The sequence below is a fragment of the Aspergillus tanneri genome (genome assembly GCF_003426965.1).
Source record: "Aspergillus tanneri strain NIH1004 chromosome Unknown AapTan_9_pilon_pilon_pilon, whole genome shotgun sequence".
Classification (NCBI taxonomy): Eukaryota; Fungi; Ascomycota; class Eurotiomycetes; order Eurotiales; family Aspergillaceae; genus Aspergillus; species Aspergillus tanneri.
Window position 1 is genome coordinate 91319 of NW_022984636.1, and position 18639 is coordinate 109957.

General features: G+C 43.5%; 3 protein-coding genes across 3 annotated transcripts; 2 read left to right on the forward strand and 1 right to left on the reverse strand.

The window, feature by feature from the left end:
- Positions 1-3152: 3152 nt before the first annotated feature.
- Positions 3153-3987, reverse strand: ATNIH1004_011640 (uncharacterized protein; the record flags this gene model as incomplete). The annotated part of the gene is made up of 2 exons (XM_033576202.1): positions 3153-3589; positions 3642-3987. 2 exons carry the CDS (start codon positions 3985-3987, stop codon positions 3153-3155), a joined length of 783 nt encoding a protein of 260 aa, XP_033420866.1.
- An 857-nt stretch (positions 3988-4844) lies between these two features.
- ATNIH1004_011641 (uncharacterized protein) lies at positions 4845-6002 on the forward strand (the record flags this gene model as incomplete). Its single annotated transcript, XM_033576203.1, has 1 exon — positions 4845-6002. The coding sequence occupies one exon, from the start codon at positions 4845-4847 to the stop codon at positions 6000-6002; it is 1158 nt and encodes a 385-aa protein (XP_033420867.1).
- Positions 6003-13754: 7752 nt separating this feature from the next.
- On the forward strand, positions 13755-14102 carry ATNIH1004_011642 (uncharacterized protein; the record flags this gene model as incomplete). Its single annotated transcript, XM_033576204.1, has 1 exon — positions 13755-14102. One exon carries the CDS (start codon positions 13755-13757, stop codon positions 14100-14102), a length of 348 nt encoding a protein of 115 aa, XP_033420868.1.
- Positions 14103-18639: the final 4537 nt, after the last annotated feature.

The following is an 18639-nucleotide window of genomic DNA, read 5'->3' on the forward strand; positions in this document are numbered from 1 at the left end:
CTTGCTCCCAATATGATAGCTCTCGCCCTGGGCATTCCCGTTTTTGACCACCGCGAGGCCGGACAATCGAGGGTTCTTGTAAACATGAAAGCTCAGAGGAAGAACATGCGTCATTTCATTGATTGAGGTCGAACGCTCGAAGTATGGACGAGTGAACTAGGGCGAGTGCCCAGAACCACCTATGCAGTTCCGACCTGTATTGAGTGTGCAATAATTCTAGCACTAAAAGACGGGTGTCCAATGGTTCAATTTGACGGCCTGAAATCCACAATTGACAGTGAAAGTGCTCCATGTGAAGCGTGTGACGGGTGCACATGGTCTGTTTACATTGTTTATATCTAGTTTTATTTACAGTACATCTCCGCACCGCCCCCTCACGACCTTTCTTCCTCCTCCCTACGCATGAAATTTTCGTTGAGATAGCACCAATTTCATCAAATGGTGCCTGGCCGTCGCAAAGCGGCCTGGAGTTCTTAAATACCACTGTATTGTGTGAATACATGGGATTCCCAGTGTTTTGTTGATAACTCCAGTACAAGAATTAATTGGCAACTTTCCAGGCCCTGGCGGGAGATATTTCTTGTAGACTTGGTGAACTTTTAGGACTGCATAGTGGGAAATTCTGCAACTCAAGTCCCTATATAATAATCCATTTAGTGACGTATGCCATTTTACCTTATCCTAATTAACCTGCTGCGTAATCTCTGCATCCAGAAATGTAGCTGTACGTCCCATAGATTGTGCCTCAGTTAAAAGATCTCCAAAAGCACTATCCAGGTCGCTTTTAATAATACCAAGAGCACCTTCATTCCGAGATGTAAATGTAGTCCCACCATGGAAGTAGCAATTACTATAGAAACTTAAACAACGCTTTGCAATAATAGGCTGAAGCCATTTATACTCCAAATATTGTATTAGCTCTGGAAATTTGGTGTACTGTATTTTTTTTTTTTTTAATAGTTCCCATTTTTGATCCTTTCTTTCCACAGTCCCTGAGTTGATAGCCTCCATCCAATTATCCTCAATTTCTCTGGTAATTGTGCCAATTTCTTCGCTTCTCTCCTTTGGATCCATTTTCACAATAATCCGTAAGATTAGAGGCTTAGTGTGATGATCCTATACACCTTGGTTAAATAGATAGATTCTATCTAAGATGGCGATCTAACGAAACATCAAACGTAGAGAAGGAAGGAAGGAAGAAAGAATTCTATCGTACAGGAAATGTGGAAAATCTCTACATTGTGGGTTCAACAGTGAATAAAGCAGACTTAGTGCCTCAGGCAGGGTTCGACCTAGGTCCTGACACTTGGCTTTTGCAATAATGCTCTTTTTTTCATATGCCAGATACAAAGAATAGGAGCTGATTGTAAAGGGCTGGAGCCCATTTGACCTCTCGGGCCAATGTCCCTATTATCCCTGCTGTCCCAATTGTCCCTACTGTCTGTACTATCCCTGTTGGCCTTGTTGGCACCTTTGGCCCATCGACCCTCGATCCATGTCACGTGACTTTCCACATTGTTTGTTTACCGCTCATTTTCCTCTTCCTTTCTTCCCTTCAACGATTCCTTCTTGTACATAACCTATCTTATAGGTTCTATGGGTTCAGCCCTTGACACTGATTCAGGGAATATTTAAAAAGGGCCTTTTCTTTATCTGTCACAATCACAGAAAGAAGTGGAAGCAGAACTCGATAGCAGGACTGTTAACAGGATAAAATAAAAAATATGTCTCTTCTTTTTCATACAGTAGAAAACCAAAGGTAACATAAAAAGTCTGCCCAGTTTAAGCTATACCAACAATGTCAAGAAGCGGCATTCTAAACCGATTTGATTTACATGTGCAATCCATACATAAAATATAGGAATTCAATTGTGAGCGCTCCAGGCAGGCTTTGTGTGTTAAACATACTGCAGTTTTCCGGCCATTTTCAGTGTCATATTGCATTATCCAGGGGCCTTCATCTGGAAGAAGTGTAATAAGTGCTTGAATTGGACATCTTCCCTTAAGAACTGGGAATATACTGTTTGCCGTGGGTTATATACATCAGACGTTGAAGAAGACTTTTCTCATTCTCTTGGATAAGTATTCGAAGGATTTCCTTCGTTGATATCCCCTGATTAATTAACGGTATAATTTGATTCTTTTTCTGGGCCATCTCATTCCTTCTGTATATTGGATGGGTGCTGGGAGGAGAGGCTTCATAATTGTGGCATCCATTTCGTACTGTAAGTGTCCATTTTGTTGTTTGCTTTGAATAGCTAATTAGGATAATAAAAAGACAGCTAATCCGTCGAGATTTAGCTTGTCTGGCACCATTGGATCGAGATAAACGCTTTCTACCTCTGTCACAGCAAAGATAGAGCGCTTTATCTTTATTTCTTCGCTTAATAACAACTGCATATCCATGTTGTATCCCATGGGATTTAGCAGCAATTTGTGCCTTATAATCAGTATTATATTGTACACCAGATTCAGGAAAGGAATAGACTCAGAAGAGTTAATTCAATGGGGTCTTTGTCAAGCAAATAGTCCGTTTTAATGCGGCTGTTGTTGGGATTATCCCTGGATTTAACCTGTATTTAGCAACGCCCCCGAAAACTATAGGTCTCTACCAGTGATAAGGTCGTCACATATACAGGGCCTACTAGATACACAATTATCTAGTCATAGAAACATACTTATGGCTAGAATGACTACGGAAAAGAAAAGTAGGTGTTATTTAATGTTCACAGATCTTGGTGCGCTAGTTTTCCTTGCTTGCTCCACTGCAGTTCCATACTAACTACTTCTTTCCTAGGTCTACAGATCTGGCTCACATTTCATGTCCCACGTCCGTCCAATTTGAGCAGGGCAGCATTATATGTCGGTGCCCCGGTGTCTGTAAGTATTTGGAGCAAAAACAATGTACTGTACATGGAGCTAATTCTTGCATAATATACCAGGTGCCTCGCTCACCAGAAACGTATCAAAATACTAGTGATTGTGTTGCACACTCATACAGGTCGGAACTGCATAAGTGGTTCTCAGCGGCCACCCTCCATACCTCGAACGTTTGATTGACCTCTTCCACATCTTCAACTTCACACTACAGTACTCAATGGAATACCATGTTCTTCCTCTGAGCTTTCGTATTTTACATGCAGCACATACCCTCAAGCCATTCGGCACTGACCATTCCCAGAGGAAAAGCACCTACACCAAATGGAGTCACTTGGGCTGATCTGCTGCGTGCAAAAAGCATCGCCAATGCTTAGGTTTTTAAGGTCTGGGATTTTGATTGGGCTACTGTACCTCTCCCATAGCGCAGGATACCCATTCTGTATCGTGTGTTCTGGCTGCTCAGGTTGGGAATATGCTGGCAGAATATAGTCGACGTTGCTGAAGACAGAGTTTGCCAGAACTGATGGCGTGGCTTTGTTTTTGGTTGGTCGAAGACCAGTGTCTTCGGTTCCTGGGTGAGTTGTGGGCCTACAAGTCTCAGCATGCGGCCATTCAACCCTAGCAACCCCGTCTTTTCCAACTTGAAGTGTGGGTAAGTGTTTTGAGAGGGGGATTAATTGGATTTGATCTTCCAGAGGTACTGAGGAACCTGGGTACTCCGTTAGTGTGTATCAACATTTTGGTTATCGTGATCTTCTTACTCTGGCCATGAGGAAGAGACGTGGCAAAGTCATAATGTGGAAATTTGTTCATCACGAAGTCGTGAAAATCATTGTAGCAGAATGCCAGTGATGAGGGAGGGAAGGCATTGGAACAGTTCTGCACGAGGCCTGTAGAGGAAGAGTTGTCCCAGTCTTGTGTCCACTTGTTATTGGATGTGCTGAACGGTTGCAAGAGAGCACTATCAGAACGACGAGTGTCGCTTTCTCTCCAAGAGCTGAGCAAATCGTCCAATAGTTCGGTTTGGCTTAGGTAAGGCGTGATACTCCCAGTGTCTGGGTGGCCGGTGGGTACCACGTCAAAACACTGGTTGCCGACGTTTGTCATCGCTGCATGTGATTGTCTTTATTTTTCTGAGAGCCGATTGGAAGGAAACGTTGGGATTTTAGAATTCAAATATAAGTTAAGGCTGAGGAAGGGAATTTCGACATTGGCTTGCTTATCTAAATATAATGCTCGAATAGGTGCAACGGCAAAAGAAAACAGGACAGTGGTGAAGGAAAATAATTTAATTATGAGTTTATCAAATTCCCAGCCTCATCAATTATATCAGCTCACACCACCTACGACAACAACCCCCAGACCCTTGGATCCACATCTTTTATTATTCCTACAATAGCCTCCTGCTGCTAATAATAGTCTGAAGAAACGGAATCCAACCTGCCATACAATCAGGTTTCTCTACGTATTTGCGCCATAGCCCATGGATCTTATTGTCAAACTTAGTCTGTCAATTCGGGGAAATGGAGCCGGAAATTGATCTGACCATTAACAAATTTTCTGGATTAGATGCGGGAAAGACTTACCTCGGTGGATTAGAATAAGTGATTGGTTCCTAATATTTGCTGACGTGAGAGAGTAATAAAATTATGTTGGTATCTTTTTAGAGTGTCACCTACGACATAATGGGATGCTATAATACGCCCTCCTTACTCTCATCCCTTAGTTAATTTTTTATTTCTTCATCGTAAAGCAAGCTTGTTTCATGTTAATAGAGTTCACGCAGAGAACAATATCCCGCCTTGAAGGGACGACATACAATCTAGTCAATACATTCTACCTGAAATTTAGATTGCTTTCCACTGTCCAAGATCGTTGAGATAGGGCATAGGTAAAAGAAGCATCGTCCATTACCCTAGTTTGTCCGTCCCCAGTATTTTCGCCGACTAGGGATGACAGCCAATATGCCACCAATATTCTCACGTCCACCAGCAAGGATAGAGTCGCTGCCCGTGGAGATCATCCAGATGATTTATCTACGTGCGTTGGAACCCAACCTTGCCCGCGCATCCATTCTAATTGCCAACGCCGTATCCAACACAATGTTTTATGATATCTTTCTGAAACATGCCTTCTGGTATGACCCTCATGGGATATTTAACGCTGGGCCTCAGCACTATTCAGCAAAAGAGGGCCATACGACTGTAGGTGGGCGATCCCATTCCTGCAATTTGCCGGCTTGGTACCAACGGCTCACGATCAATGAACAACATCGACTCCAAGCCCAAGTAGCTAACTGTCGTTGGTTTACTCTGCTCCGATTCCAGGAAACCATCCAGAGTTTGTTTGAGTGGACCTACGGGTCCGTTTCATGTCACACAATTCATCTGGGTATGGAATCTCTACCAAACCCAGCAGCCGTACAACTTTGGCGAGAGGCATTTTGGTACATGCCTTCCCTCTCACAGCAGGGCCAAACTGATGCAATGTTAGGCCACGAGAAATTGCTTCGGATACCTCTACTACGACTCTTTATGATCCCAAATAAGCTCTTTCGCGGTCCGTGGGATAAAAAGCAGACTGACTTGCTGGAAACTCTCTATTCGGAGCTTCTCAGTCTGCTGGGGTGGAGCCGCACGAGGAGTGTTGCCGAGCAATCGCAGCTACCCCGGCCAACTTTGGACAAAAACGAATGCTTCCGAGGCATGGAAAAAGCCATTACTGAGCATCAGGAGACTACCCTTCTCCACTTTCTCCGGTTTCTCGAACTCCTAGGATCTACCAAAGATTCCGCCGGCAGAATCTGCCACCCTATACTGCCGGAGCATCTCTATCGCAGCGCCACCCTGCACCATCCAGCCGATTCCACCTTCCTGTGGCGACTCATTGAAGCCAGTCCAACCTCCCTGCCAGACATACCAGAGATCCACGGCTGGGCCGCCGCGGCCCGCGATCGTGGTGACCCTTTAGGGCTAAGTGTATTGGAAATTCTGGAGTTAAATCGATTGCGAAATGAGACCAACTCAAACTTCTGCCGACGTGCCCTGGGTCGTATACTGACAAAGCTGGTGCATATTCTTGGAAGTCTAGGCGTAAACCATCGGCGTCAAAGCCGTTCGTGAAGTGTCTCTCCTACGTGGCGTGAAAGCCACTGACATAGTACTGGATAGTCTACAGTGTGCAGTTCAGGCCACATATCGCCGCATACAGTGTTCATTTCTATCATATGCTATAGAATGGTCAGAGGTCAAAATTATACGCCTACAAGTCGATATCCATTAGATACTCCTAGCCCTGAGTGTAGAGTGAGCTAAATGAGGAACATTGGATAGATTAACTAATGGAGAATTATTGTATCCACTGTCCCCAACGTTTATGTACCCCCCACAATAGTAGAGGGGTGCCTGACGACCTTTTCATGTGGTCTGCTGGTTTCCCATTCAGATCCATCGCTTCTTCCTCTCCTCTTCATGCTCAATATTCTCGTTGAAGAGCTACCTAGTTCGTGGGAATAGATTCATTTGTTATATAAAGATATCCTGTCCTATATTGGGCTGTGACAGAGTGTTGTAGACAATTGCAGCTTGGAAGATACGTATACTTTCGGGACGCTTGTTATGGTTCGATGCTTGGCAAGTCAAGAGATTAAGCTCATTGTTGGTGTCCGCAATCGAATTCAGCTTCTGATTTCTTGCATTCTTCTTATTATCAGCCACCTGCCGATGCCGATAGCATGTTGGCTTACAATGAACAGAGCAATCCTTGACTCTAGCTTGAGCTGATTTTTTCCTTGTAAGTGCCTCAATGTTTTAGGTTAGAGCTTGGTTGCTCGGATGTCCTGAGCTCTCTAGTGTGTACTCGTGTCTCCAAGCGTCAGCCTTCAAGGGCTCTACTACCAACTGAACAGCCGTTGGACGTGGGGCCCTTGCTTGGATGCTACGTGTATCGGAGGTAGGATGATATAGTTGCGGTACCACTGGGTAAGGGGAGTATCGTGTAGACTCGTAGTTGTATTTCATTAGGATGCGAAATTTGCTATAAAAAAAAAATAAAACTAAGGGAGACAAATTTTTATAAATATAGAGTGATAGGGCATGCATTTAGCTCCCCCTTTTTTTTCTCATTTTCTATTTTTGGCTCTCTTTGTTCTATATATATCTCTAGTTCTACTTTTAGAACTATAATACACTTGTTTGAAAGAATGCCATAGTGTGATTTTATTCCATGTAGAAATTACTACTCGAATTAGCCCTCGCCTAGAAATACGTAAATAGGAATCAGTTTTTTTGCTTGGATTTACCGAAGGTCACCTCAATGGGTATCTATATAGAGGTCTTAGTATTATCTGTATTGATATTTACAACCAGTGGTATCTTGTATCTTGTGTATTTGGTCTTACTGTAGCTTGATCTAATATCGACATTCCAGGTTTCTAAATAGACTACAGTAATCTTATCTTTATTATTTATGATAATAAGTGTTATAACCTAGAAAACAGAGATGGAAATGAAACAAAATCAACCCTATTCAGTGCCTGCAAAGAGAATACTAAAGCATGGAGAGGAAAGGAAGAGGATCGAGGTGAGCAATGGAGTAAATATTTTCATATACTACTGTACCATAGCACATAAAACAAGCAATAAGCATTAGAAGCCGACATTACAAACCAAGGCTGTGCCGGTCATTATAATAAGCCGACGATTAGCTATTCGTAGAGAGGGTGCATTCTAATACATATACTGTACCCACTTATCACACTTTACTGATCTAATTTCTGCTCTTGTTTAAAGACAGTAGTACACATCAGATGTGGTCTTGGTGGGGTCTCTCTTCACCTTATTTAGCTGGATTAAAATACGCTCGCTTTGCTGGGCAGTTTAGCTTGCCTGTCTAATACTAAACAGGCCTGGAATTGCGAAGGCGTTATATTTTGTCATAGTATATACATACAGAAGCTGGGGAAGAGTCTAACGCTTAACCAGACACATGTTCACCCCGGAATGAGGGAAATAGGAACCCATGTCGCATGCTATGCTTGTATATTGCTCGCCTTCGCCTTCGCTGCAATCGGCGCATATGATTCGTTCGCTTATTGTAGTCACATAACCCGTCGTAGTATGAGAAACACACTTCTTACTTCTTCCCCTCTTACTTTCTTCCTCGCAGTGCTTCCTCTTTGTGTATATCTAGTCATTAGATAGCAAGACATTTCGCCCCTTTACAACCCATCGGGAGGTACAGCTACGACGGATGTGTCTGCCAAGGATATTCACGCATCTGGCCGAGACTGACCCCCAAGAGCTGGCGGGAGCGGCCTTTTGCATCCTACAGAACCTATTTTTTGTTGAAGGTAGTATGTGCTGATGACTCTAGCTGGGGATTTCCTGAGAACCAGAAATCCATCCATAGTAGTACATGAAGCAGAGCATTGGTACTAAAAGTTATAGTGGATACGAAACATAGGGATATTGGAGTATATGAATGGTATTGCCTGATGGTATAGTGTAATTAGTCATTTGCTTATGTTGCGTTAGACTTGTACATGTGCTGCAAGTCTACAGTATGATTTATATTTAATCATGAGCCTCAGAATTTGGATTGTGTACTCTATGGATATATTAAATCAGCTACCATCCTATATCCTCGTTCCAAAGCTTATCTCAGAATTGTTTTCTTCTGGTGGTTCGAATGCCCTTCCCCTGGTGCTGTACCAGTCCTGTGATAGATACGGGACGTGAGCTAGCGGATTCTCACCATATTGACGAAGCTGGTTGTAGCGGCTGATTTGAATCTGCAAGAATGCATACCTGGAGCACCAAGAGTCGCATCCCAGTGGCGGATGTGTTGCACTGATGATACACCATTTCCTTGTACCATGATGTGGGGCCGGAGCGATTTGAAATAGAAACCTAATCTCTCCTGAATTTTTTGAATAAATATACCAATTTAAAGTAAAATATAAATATCATAGGCGTGACGACCTCGTCACCTTGGGTCATGTGATCTGCTGGTTTTATTGGAAGCATGAAGGAGTCTGAGATTCAGGGGTACGGAGGCACCCACGAACTAGGCTAAATAACGTAATCGGACACCGAAATTGCAACGAAGAGCGGCTTCAATTTACCCCATTTTGGTGGAGTTGTAGAGGTTTGAATTCCTGTCTCAAAATGTCGGTGTAGGCCAAAATCGGGCGTTTGGTGGTCCCGGGCGTCACGTGGTAACTGACGGTACTTCTCCGCCTCGCCCCCACCACCTTCCTTTCCCCACGCCCAAAATTCATGTTAAAATAGCACCAATTTCATCGAGTTGTTCGGCCGTCACATATTTAAGGAAAAAGACAAGTAAAAAAGAAACTAAAGGGCTCACATACAATAGCAAAAGGGTCATACATAACCATCCTGATATCTCTACTATGACTACTAAGGTAAGAGCTAGTCGAGCTTTCATTGGAGCTGCTTTAAATTTCATGTAAGGAATGGCATACCTGACGTCACAATTTTAAAGGTCAACTCTATCGCCTGCTCTTCCATTTTTCTACGTAAATACTGCATCTGTTACATAAAGATGAAATTGGCTTTTATACTCTTAAGTCTACTGGGGTACGCACTAGTGCTGGTCTCAAATTCTAAACAGCAATATAACAAGAAAAAAGATAGGAACATAAGGAAGTGAGAGAATTAATCTGTTTAAGTAAGCGAGCTGATTTCTTAAGTGTAACTCCCCAACAACCTTCTTGAGGCTATGAATTTGGATGATTAGATAGATCATCAGGAAATGCCCTGAGTATTTGGTAAATTCAAAGTTAAAGAAGCGACGTAGCATACACCAGAGATGCTCTCGCGTAGAAGGCACTGAGACCAGAGAAAGCGCAGATGAGGGTCCCTGGCCACTGTGGGCTAGCTCTCGCTGAGATACGCTTCCAGGACTGCATCTCCCCAGAGAGAATTGTATTCTGCTCTTCCACTGTATTCTGCCTCCCGCCTTTACGTCACTCTCCAGATAGCTGACATCACCGTGAGTGTTGGGTCAGCCCACATATCTGCCGCATTGTTCCTCCCGCAATGTGTCGACTATTTGCCGAGCAAGTATGCTGACTTGGAGGGCCCTTCCACTGCTAGCCTTGCATCGGGTGGGCGGGATCAGGCCCCACAAACTTAGGGATGTGGTTGCTGAACGAACCCGTTGTCGCAGCTCACCTCCAATTCCGAATAACAGGTTGCATGTGATGGACAAATCTCACACTGAGGCTCTATCAGACTCTGCATCCATTGAGGCATGCCCGTCGGTCCTAAGAGCTCCTGTGGTTTTCCGACTCCACAGAACCCTATTTGGATCTTCTCTTGGCGCCACCCCCAGCCCAAATGAACAATGCAAAATAGTATCAGTATCCATACTATGTAGTGTAACCGTTTTGGACTGCCTGTTAGTTGTCCACTGGTGGGACTTCCAGGATTGATGCCAAAAGACAGAGATTTTAAAGGGTTTTGATTCACCCGCGTGGTATGGTTTGTATTTGGTGGTTTTTCTGTCCTGTTATCCTGATTTTTAACTGGATTTTTTGTCCCATCATTCTGGTTTGGGAATGATTTTGCTAAAACAGGACCCCAGTCTTCCGTCTTGTCCAAGTATCCTTCCTCCTTGTTCAAGTCCTCCCCCCGGGACAACAGAGTCGGATATGCGACCTGTCTCCCAGATTTAACCCTAGCCGACCTTCGTACCTCTGGGATTCTAGTAGAAGACATAGGGATATGTTGATCTGGATACCGAGCATAGCGGTGATAGTAGTTCTATTATATGTTAATAGCGCTCACTACTGCTACGTACTAGCTAGCACTCAACCCTAAAAATAGGAAATTTTTGCACTGGATAAATATATATACCTATAGAGTTGCCAGTGGAGTGTGATAATTTTAGCTCTACTGTTTAAATTAGGGGCGCCCGGAATGTCGTCTTGTCCACAAGATTTTCTGACTCGGGTGTCTTTGAGCGGACTGCTACAGGATGGATGGATGGATGGATGGATGGATTTCATTTACCCTGACCTCTCGCCAAAGCGATATGCAGGCTACCTCAACTATATATCTCTGTATGTACATGTAGTGTACACGACTTCCTGAAAAACGAACTTAGAGCCTCGTCAGGGCCTGTCGTGGCCTAATTGCCGCTCCCATTGTTACAGTGGGCTGCCCTCGTGGCGAGCAACTTCGGAGCCGTTGTGACACCTCTGCGAAGTTCAAGACGGCCTTGACAGTCTGGGCTCGCGAGACGGTGTCTGGTTTACCTTTCTTACCTTCTTTTGAGCATCCCAGCAGACTCGACGTGCTATTGAATGCGTCTTCAACTTCTCTCCTTAACTCCCTTCGTAATTCCCAATTTTGGGCAGTCTACCAGCACATGGGTGACTGTTTCTTGCGCGCCGCATACGCAGCGATCGTTGTCACGAAATTGATTAGCCTTGGCATAGGTGGACAGCCAACTGTGGCCCGTACGTAGCTGCGTTAGCTGGTATGCGCGGTTCCTTGGTAGATTCCTATATAGCTAGTGTAGGTGGCTGGTAATGTGTTGTCGATTCTTCGTAGATGACCACCCTTGGCGGTAGACGTCCATTCTTGCTCCCAATGAGCAAGGATCTTGCTTCAGATAAGCGCCTTCTTCCTTGTAAGCAGAGGGCGGAAGGGGTGTGTTTTGCCTGGCTGTGCAGCATTTTTGGCCAGCCGATCTGCTGCATCGTTCTCCATATTATCACAGTGCCCCGGTAGCCATTGCAGGCGGAGCATGTTGAAGAAGTGGTATTTGGACCGATTCCTTCCTAGCGGTTTGGCTACAGTACGCACAACGGTGTCAACCTCCGAATCCTCTATCCCAGTTAAGACAAGGGAAGAGTATGGCATCTAGATGAGACGTTGAATATCTATCTAGCTGAATATATCCACTCCTTAGTAGGCTATGTGCGTGTAGCTGGTATAGATTCTCCTGCCCTATTCCTCATTTCCCCTGTGGACCGTATCGAGGTTTTCACAACAGAGCACAATACCCCGGGTTTGAACCTCTGCCGCTGCATGGAGGATCGCGTGGATAATTCGTTGGCCTGATTTATTTCCTGGGTTTTGGATTGCTTGTATGGCGGATTTACTGTCACATAGAATTGTCGCTGTTGTTGTTCCCCTGCCTGTTTTAGGGCGGCTATGGGCGATCTTAAGTACCGAGCTGATAGCGCGAAAATACATATTAACTCCGCTACGTGGACCGACCATCGGTCCATCGGTCCTACCTGGACCTGTTGCGATTCTATGATCTCGAGACTATCGTTGAATGTTAAGACAGCGGCTCCCAGGTAACCCTCACGCCCGGGGGCACCCGAGTAGGCGATCAGGTCTGATGTGGCCCTGACGGTCTCGGCATGTTCTCTTGCTGTCTCCCGGTCCGGTTCGACCTCAATTTCCGTGAAAGATTCGGTTCGCCATGGCGGTAGCGGTGTTGGGTCGATCGTCTCCAGCTCGTTAAGTCTTTCCATGTTCATAGTCTTCAGTGCTTCTGCTAGTGGGAAGCAAGCGTATGACCTAGCATTATTTCTGCGTTTCTGGGCCCGTGATAGCACTTCAAATAGGGTGGTCACGTGGTAGGGTGTGAAGTCTTGCGATAGTACAGTATTCTGGGCTCGTTGGCGCAGACGGAGGTGTGTGGGAAGGATATGTGCTTCCACCTCTAGAGTTGTGGTGGCCACTGTCCTTTCTGATGTATTGTAGACGAATTCTAAAGTGTGACAACAGTAACACCAGAAGAGCCATGTAAACTAGCAATATAGATATCTTCTATTTGCTATGTACTGTATGATTTAGAGAGGTAGAAATCTTTCATCTATCCTGGAGAGGCCAAATGTGAAATGGGTGAGTAGTTAAGATACAGGGGCACCCGAAATTGCGTTCCACCATAAATACAAAGAAACTGTTTCGATCCCCAACGCTAAGAACAACTTAGTACATAATCAACTTGTCTCTTGATAAAGACGACCAATTATATACCATAATATATTAAAACTAGCCTTTTATAGACTAGCGTTCGTCTTAGTATTAGGGATCGAAAACAGTCTCCCCTTGTTTCTTATGGAAGGCAATTTCGGGTGCCCCTGTAGATAGCCTGTACTGTTGATAATGCAGCCAACATCCCTAGACCGTTTTGCATAGAAAGCAAGTCGCCTTCCAACTGTACTGTATTGATTGCTCTCACTATGGCATACTGCATTAGAATTTGTCGGCTGGTATAGTGTCGTAGCATAATGTAAACACGAAAACTCAGCTGAAGAACAAGCGGCATTTCACTAATTAGTGTGAAGTTGAAGATGGACGAGGTCAAAGTATGGACGAATAAACTAGGGCGACCGCCGGGAAGCACTTACCTATGCAGTTCCGACCTGTAGGGATTCGGACTAGGGGGAAATATCACTGACAGAATCACCCGGATAACTGGCTGTTCCTGTCTCAGCATTGAAATGAACAATCAATGTACATATTCTACAGTATCATATTATATTGCACCCCATAGATATCCCCCCTATAGTTTGAATTACTTAATATATGATTTGATTTGTTCTTCTCCCTACTCGTCATACTATACTTATCTATACCGATTCCTATGAGGCAGATAGCAATCTACGACAATATTATTACGAACTAGGTAGGGGTTATGTGCCCCTGACTGCTATTGCCCCATAAATAGACACAAGCAATGGCGGTTGTTCTTTTTTTAAGACGTAGGAGAGATCTCTACTATATATTCAAGTCCCCTGTCCTTTAAAATGCCCAGGTTGATTGAGGTCTAATAGTCACCTTTACGTACTCTTTCAAGATTAAACGGAGGCTTTCCGCCCATGCACTATGTTGTCCACCACAAAAGCCAAGATCTATGACCGCTACAATACGGATCAGCCAGGAAATGATATGAGGCCTTTTACCACCCTCCACCAACTTCCTACTCCCAGGCAACATTTCGAAGTCGTAACACTCTATGACGAGAAGTCTTGTACTGCTGTTGAAGACCCCGTCTATCATTACCGCCTGTTAGAAGACGGGCGCATCATGATATTTGCTTCATGTGATGCAGAGACAAAAGTCAAGATCTTATCACCTATCTCAATCCAATTTCAGCTGCGTACCCTTCTGGACTGGATCTCAATATCCAATGTATTGGATCCTGTGACGGCCTTGTCACCTTCAGTCATGTGACCTGCTTGTTTCCCCGCAACTGATGTTGTTATGATCCATCCCTTCTTCCTCTCCTCTCATGTTTGATATTCTCGTTGAAGAGCTGCCTAGTTAGCGGGAATAGTTTCATTTGTTATATGAAGGTCTCCTGTCCTATATTGGGCTGTGACGGATCCCACTGTACTATGATGACTGGCGGGGCCAACCATATGTCTCATGAAACTTCACACCGTCTCAACTTCCCATGCTATGTGCAAAAGCCCTACTATACTTGTTAAGGATGGGACATTGGCTGGAACTGGGAACGGAAAGTTGAAATTTGTTGTGGAATTCAGGGGAAGTGATGCGCAGGGAGCTATTCTATCAACTACAGGCCAACTAGCCTAATAAGGAAGTAGATGTCATTCAGTGGAAACACCAGGAATCACAGTATCTCAACCGACTGAGTCTCTTGCAATTCCTATCTGGGTGCTCAACTATCTAAAGGATTCAGGGGTTGGACTGATTGTCAGATACTCCGTCTAACACTTCGCAACACGGTAAATAGAGATTGTATGACAGAATGCAACATATAAAGCATTAAAATTAGCCAACAAAATCTTGTCCGATTATTATAAAAATTTAAAGAAACACTCTCCATTCCAAGTTTCATGTACGTACGACATCTTGGTGGGGGGTGGTGGAGGTAGTAATTGTAATGAGATTTTCTTTCTGCCTAAGGCTGTACATATTCAAATACCTTAATTACTCGTTTTCAAAAAAAAAAAAAAAAAAAAAAAAAAGAGGGGGGGGGGCTATATTCCTATATTCTCTCCACCCTCTTTCTTGTACGGTAAGCCAGCTCACTTGGAGATGAACCCATTTTTGTACAAAAGGAGAATTACCTGGTGACGAAGATTGAATAAATCTTTTTCGAGAGATAGATAAAGTAGAAGAAGTCTGTTCAGAGCTTTCTGTTAGAAAAGGAGAGTCTTTCTCCTTTTATTTTTTTATTTTTCTTTCTTTCCTTTTATTTCATCTTAATAGGAATGTCATCATTGTACGGTGCAAGATAGCGTTTAACTACCAAGAAGATTTGGTAGTATCTCTCACCGTTGACCGTACAATATTCAAACCAACTAAGTAGGTCCTCAATTGCTGGATGTCTGGATAGTGTATAGCTAATAGACGTTGGTATGTAAACACGAAAGCTTAGAGGAAAAACATGGTCATTTCATTGATTAGAGTGAAGTAAACGTTCGAAGTATGGACGAACAAAGTAGGGTGACCGCTGAGAACCACTGATGCAGTTCTGATACCCACCGCGGCTGAGCAAATCTGGAACCTCCACCCTCAGTGGGTGAGCTATCTTAGACCCTCCTCCACCCGCTGAGGGTCACCCTCACTCACCCGCCAAGACTAGATATAATTCTTAGCCAAAAGTTTAAATAATCACGCTAAGCTCCCAGTCGCGTCAACCAACGCGTCAAAAAACCTCATCTTTTCAAACACCAACCATGACGCCTAGAAGGCCACTGTTGCGTCCTTTTGGTGCTAATATTAAACGCTATCAGCAACTTGATCCGAAGGAACGAGCATATATACAAGGACTTTACCATGGTGGCAGAAAACCTACTGAAATTGCAAGGCTTCTGAACCGGCCCCTCCAAACTATTTACACTACGCTGAACCGAGCATCTTTAAGACAGGATTTTGAAGCCCAACCACGCTCCGGTCGTCCAAAAACCTATACAAATAGAGACAAGAGCCTAGTCATTCGTTTGATCCAGAAAGATCCGTTCATTACCTACGCGGACGTCCAGAAAACACTTGATTTGACAATCTCACGCAGTACCGCATTATTAAAGAGTCTGGATATGGCAAATGGAGGGCTCAAAAGCGCCCGAGATTAACACCAGAGGTAGCTAAGCTTCGATATAACTGGGCAATGGAGTATAAATCACCGATAAGGATTGGGCTAAGATTATCTGGTCGGACGAGTGATCGGTTGAAATAGGATCCGGCCACCGCCACAAGTATGTGTTTCGGCTTAATCTTTTTGGTAAAAAGTGGAAAACCGAGTACATACAGCCATATAAGAAAGGGAAAGGAGTCCGCGTGATGGCTGGGCAGCTATTTGGGCAAAAAACGCAGTGATCTTGTTCGTTGGAGGGGATTTTGAAGCTAAAAAGAATGCTATACTGCAAACTCTTATCTTGCTCTATTGAGGAATTACTGCCATCTATCTGGGAACCTGGTCTTATTTTCATGCACGACAATGCTCGCATTCATTCAGCGAAAAAGGTTACAACATGTTACAAGATAATGTATAAAAGTAATGGAATGGGCGCCATACTCTCCGATTTAAACCCGATTGAACACATGTGGTTTCCGCTCAAAGAAGGCGTCTTCGACGTGAATCCCAACATTGAATACTGCAAATGAGCAAATGAGAAGAAGGAAGATATCTTATGGGACACTTTAGAACAGTCATGGAGCCAAATCCGCGAGGATATTCAAGATGCTTTAATAAAGAATATGAAAAAGCGTATTGAGGCGGTTTTGGAGGCAAAGGGGTGGTATACCAAATATTAACTCATTTTGGCGCTTTTTTTACATATTTTTTATAAAATTTGTACGTACAGTATTCGGAGATCCATTCCCTATCATGTGAGAATATATTCAAATAATTCAAACATTATAAATCTCATAATTTATCGTCTTGTTGCTTGGAATTCACCCTCAAATGCCGATCTCCAGTATATGTAAAGTCGACTTTGGCCTCTCGTTCCAACCGTTCTATAAGAATAGAGCTCACAACCAGGGACAAGAGTAGCCCATTCGGGATATTGCCCAGAAACATCCTGTCTTCATGGATTTCCAAATATAAGTAGGTGATGAAGGTGAGGAATGTGAGGAAAGTAAGTCCAGTGCACTTCCAGATATTAGGGCCTTCCCTTCCGGAACTCTGCAGGGTGACACTGTTCGGGAAACAAGTGCTATCACTATCCAAGGATTTTCTTCTTTTTAAGTTTTGTTATGTCGATGGCGGCATACACGCCTGGTTGATGGTCTTCCAACAAATGCCTCAGCCCGATGGAAAGGGGGCAGTTTGCTTATCCCCAGAAGTGCGCCTAGAGCGTCTACTAGGGGTTTTTTCCAGGACTACCGACCCATATATGGTCATAGTTGTGGCTAACCCCCTAAGCTAGTCACTAGCGAACTTGACATTAAAAGGATAAATCTATTTAGCAACGGTAGTGCCCCCATGCCCATACTAGGCCAGTTTGTAATAAGGATGTGATTGATCTAGAAAGTGCAATCCATAATAACTCAGAGTGGGAGGACTCTGTTACAGAGAGCGGACAATCCAGCTTTGATGAGAAAGAATTGTTCCAGCGGGTAGAGCCTATGTACAAAGAGCCAGTTTTCACAGATCTCCCTCTTGACAATCATGATACAACAGCTCTCTAGAAAGGGGGATCTGCCTGAACCCAGCATAGCATAGACATACAGCAATGGAATTCAGCGTCATCTAAAGTGCATGATGCTGTCCTCGAGTGGAATAATAATAAAGTGCAATAAAGTCTGCTTTCGGCTTTGTCCTCCACATATTAAGCCGATTTTTATTTTATTCTATTTTTGGCTCTGTAAAGGCAGCGCTGAAGATACCACGGAAATTCCCCTGGTGAATTGCATCATGCATTACGACCTTAGAATATATGTATAGTATCTAAAGAATCAGGAGGCTACAAATCCCCCATTTATTATTTACAGTATCTTGAAATAGTTCTTCTTTATAACTCCTTGGAGGTGGTGTGGATTCGGTTGCAGTTTTTGCGGTTCCTCCGTGCAACTCTACATACTACATACCTGGCTAGGGTTCTAAAGGCGATGGATTCGCCCTCAGAAATAAGAGAAACGGGAAAGAAATGAAATTGGAGATGAGAGATGAGAAAAATAAGAAAAATGAGAGAAATGAGAGAAAATGAGTGAAAATAAGAAAAACGATAAAAATGAGGGAAATAAGAAAAATGAGAGAAAACAAGAAAATTGAGAGAAAATAAGAGAAAATGAGAGAAAATGAGAGAAAATGGGAGAAAATGAGAGAAAATGAGAGAAATAAGAAAAGAAAAATGAGAGAAAATGAGAGAAAATGAGAGAAAATGGGAGAAAATGGGAGAAAATGAGAGAAAATGGGAGAAAATGAGAGAAAATGGGAGAAAATGGGAGAAAATGAGAGAAAATGAGAGAAATAAGAAAAATGAGTGAAATGAGAGAAATAAGGGAAATAAGAGAAATGAGGGAAATAAAAGAAGTACTGTTCCTTATATTCTCTTCCTATGATTTGGTTGTCCTTGCGCTAGTAGAGATAAAACCACTTGCCCATATAAAAAGGTACAAGACTACTGATCTTCGATCAGTCGCATCTAGCGCCCTATAGGTATAGGAGCGAAGGCCATGCCTGAGCAATTGGGTTCAACCCTTTACATCTCTTAGCATCTAATCTCTTTATTTTCCGGCTTGCATTTTAATGCCCTCTCTTTATACACTATTTTTTACCAAACGCTGTTACTAC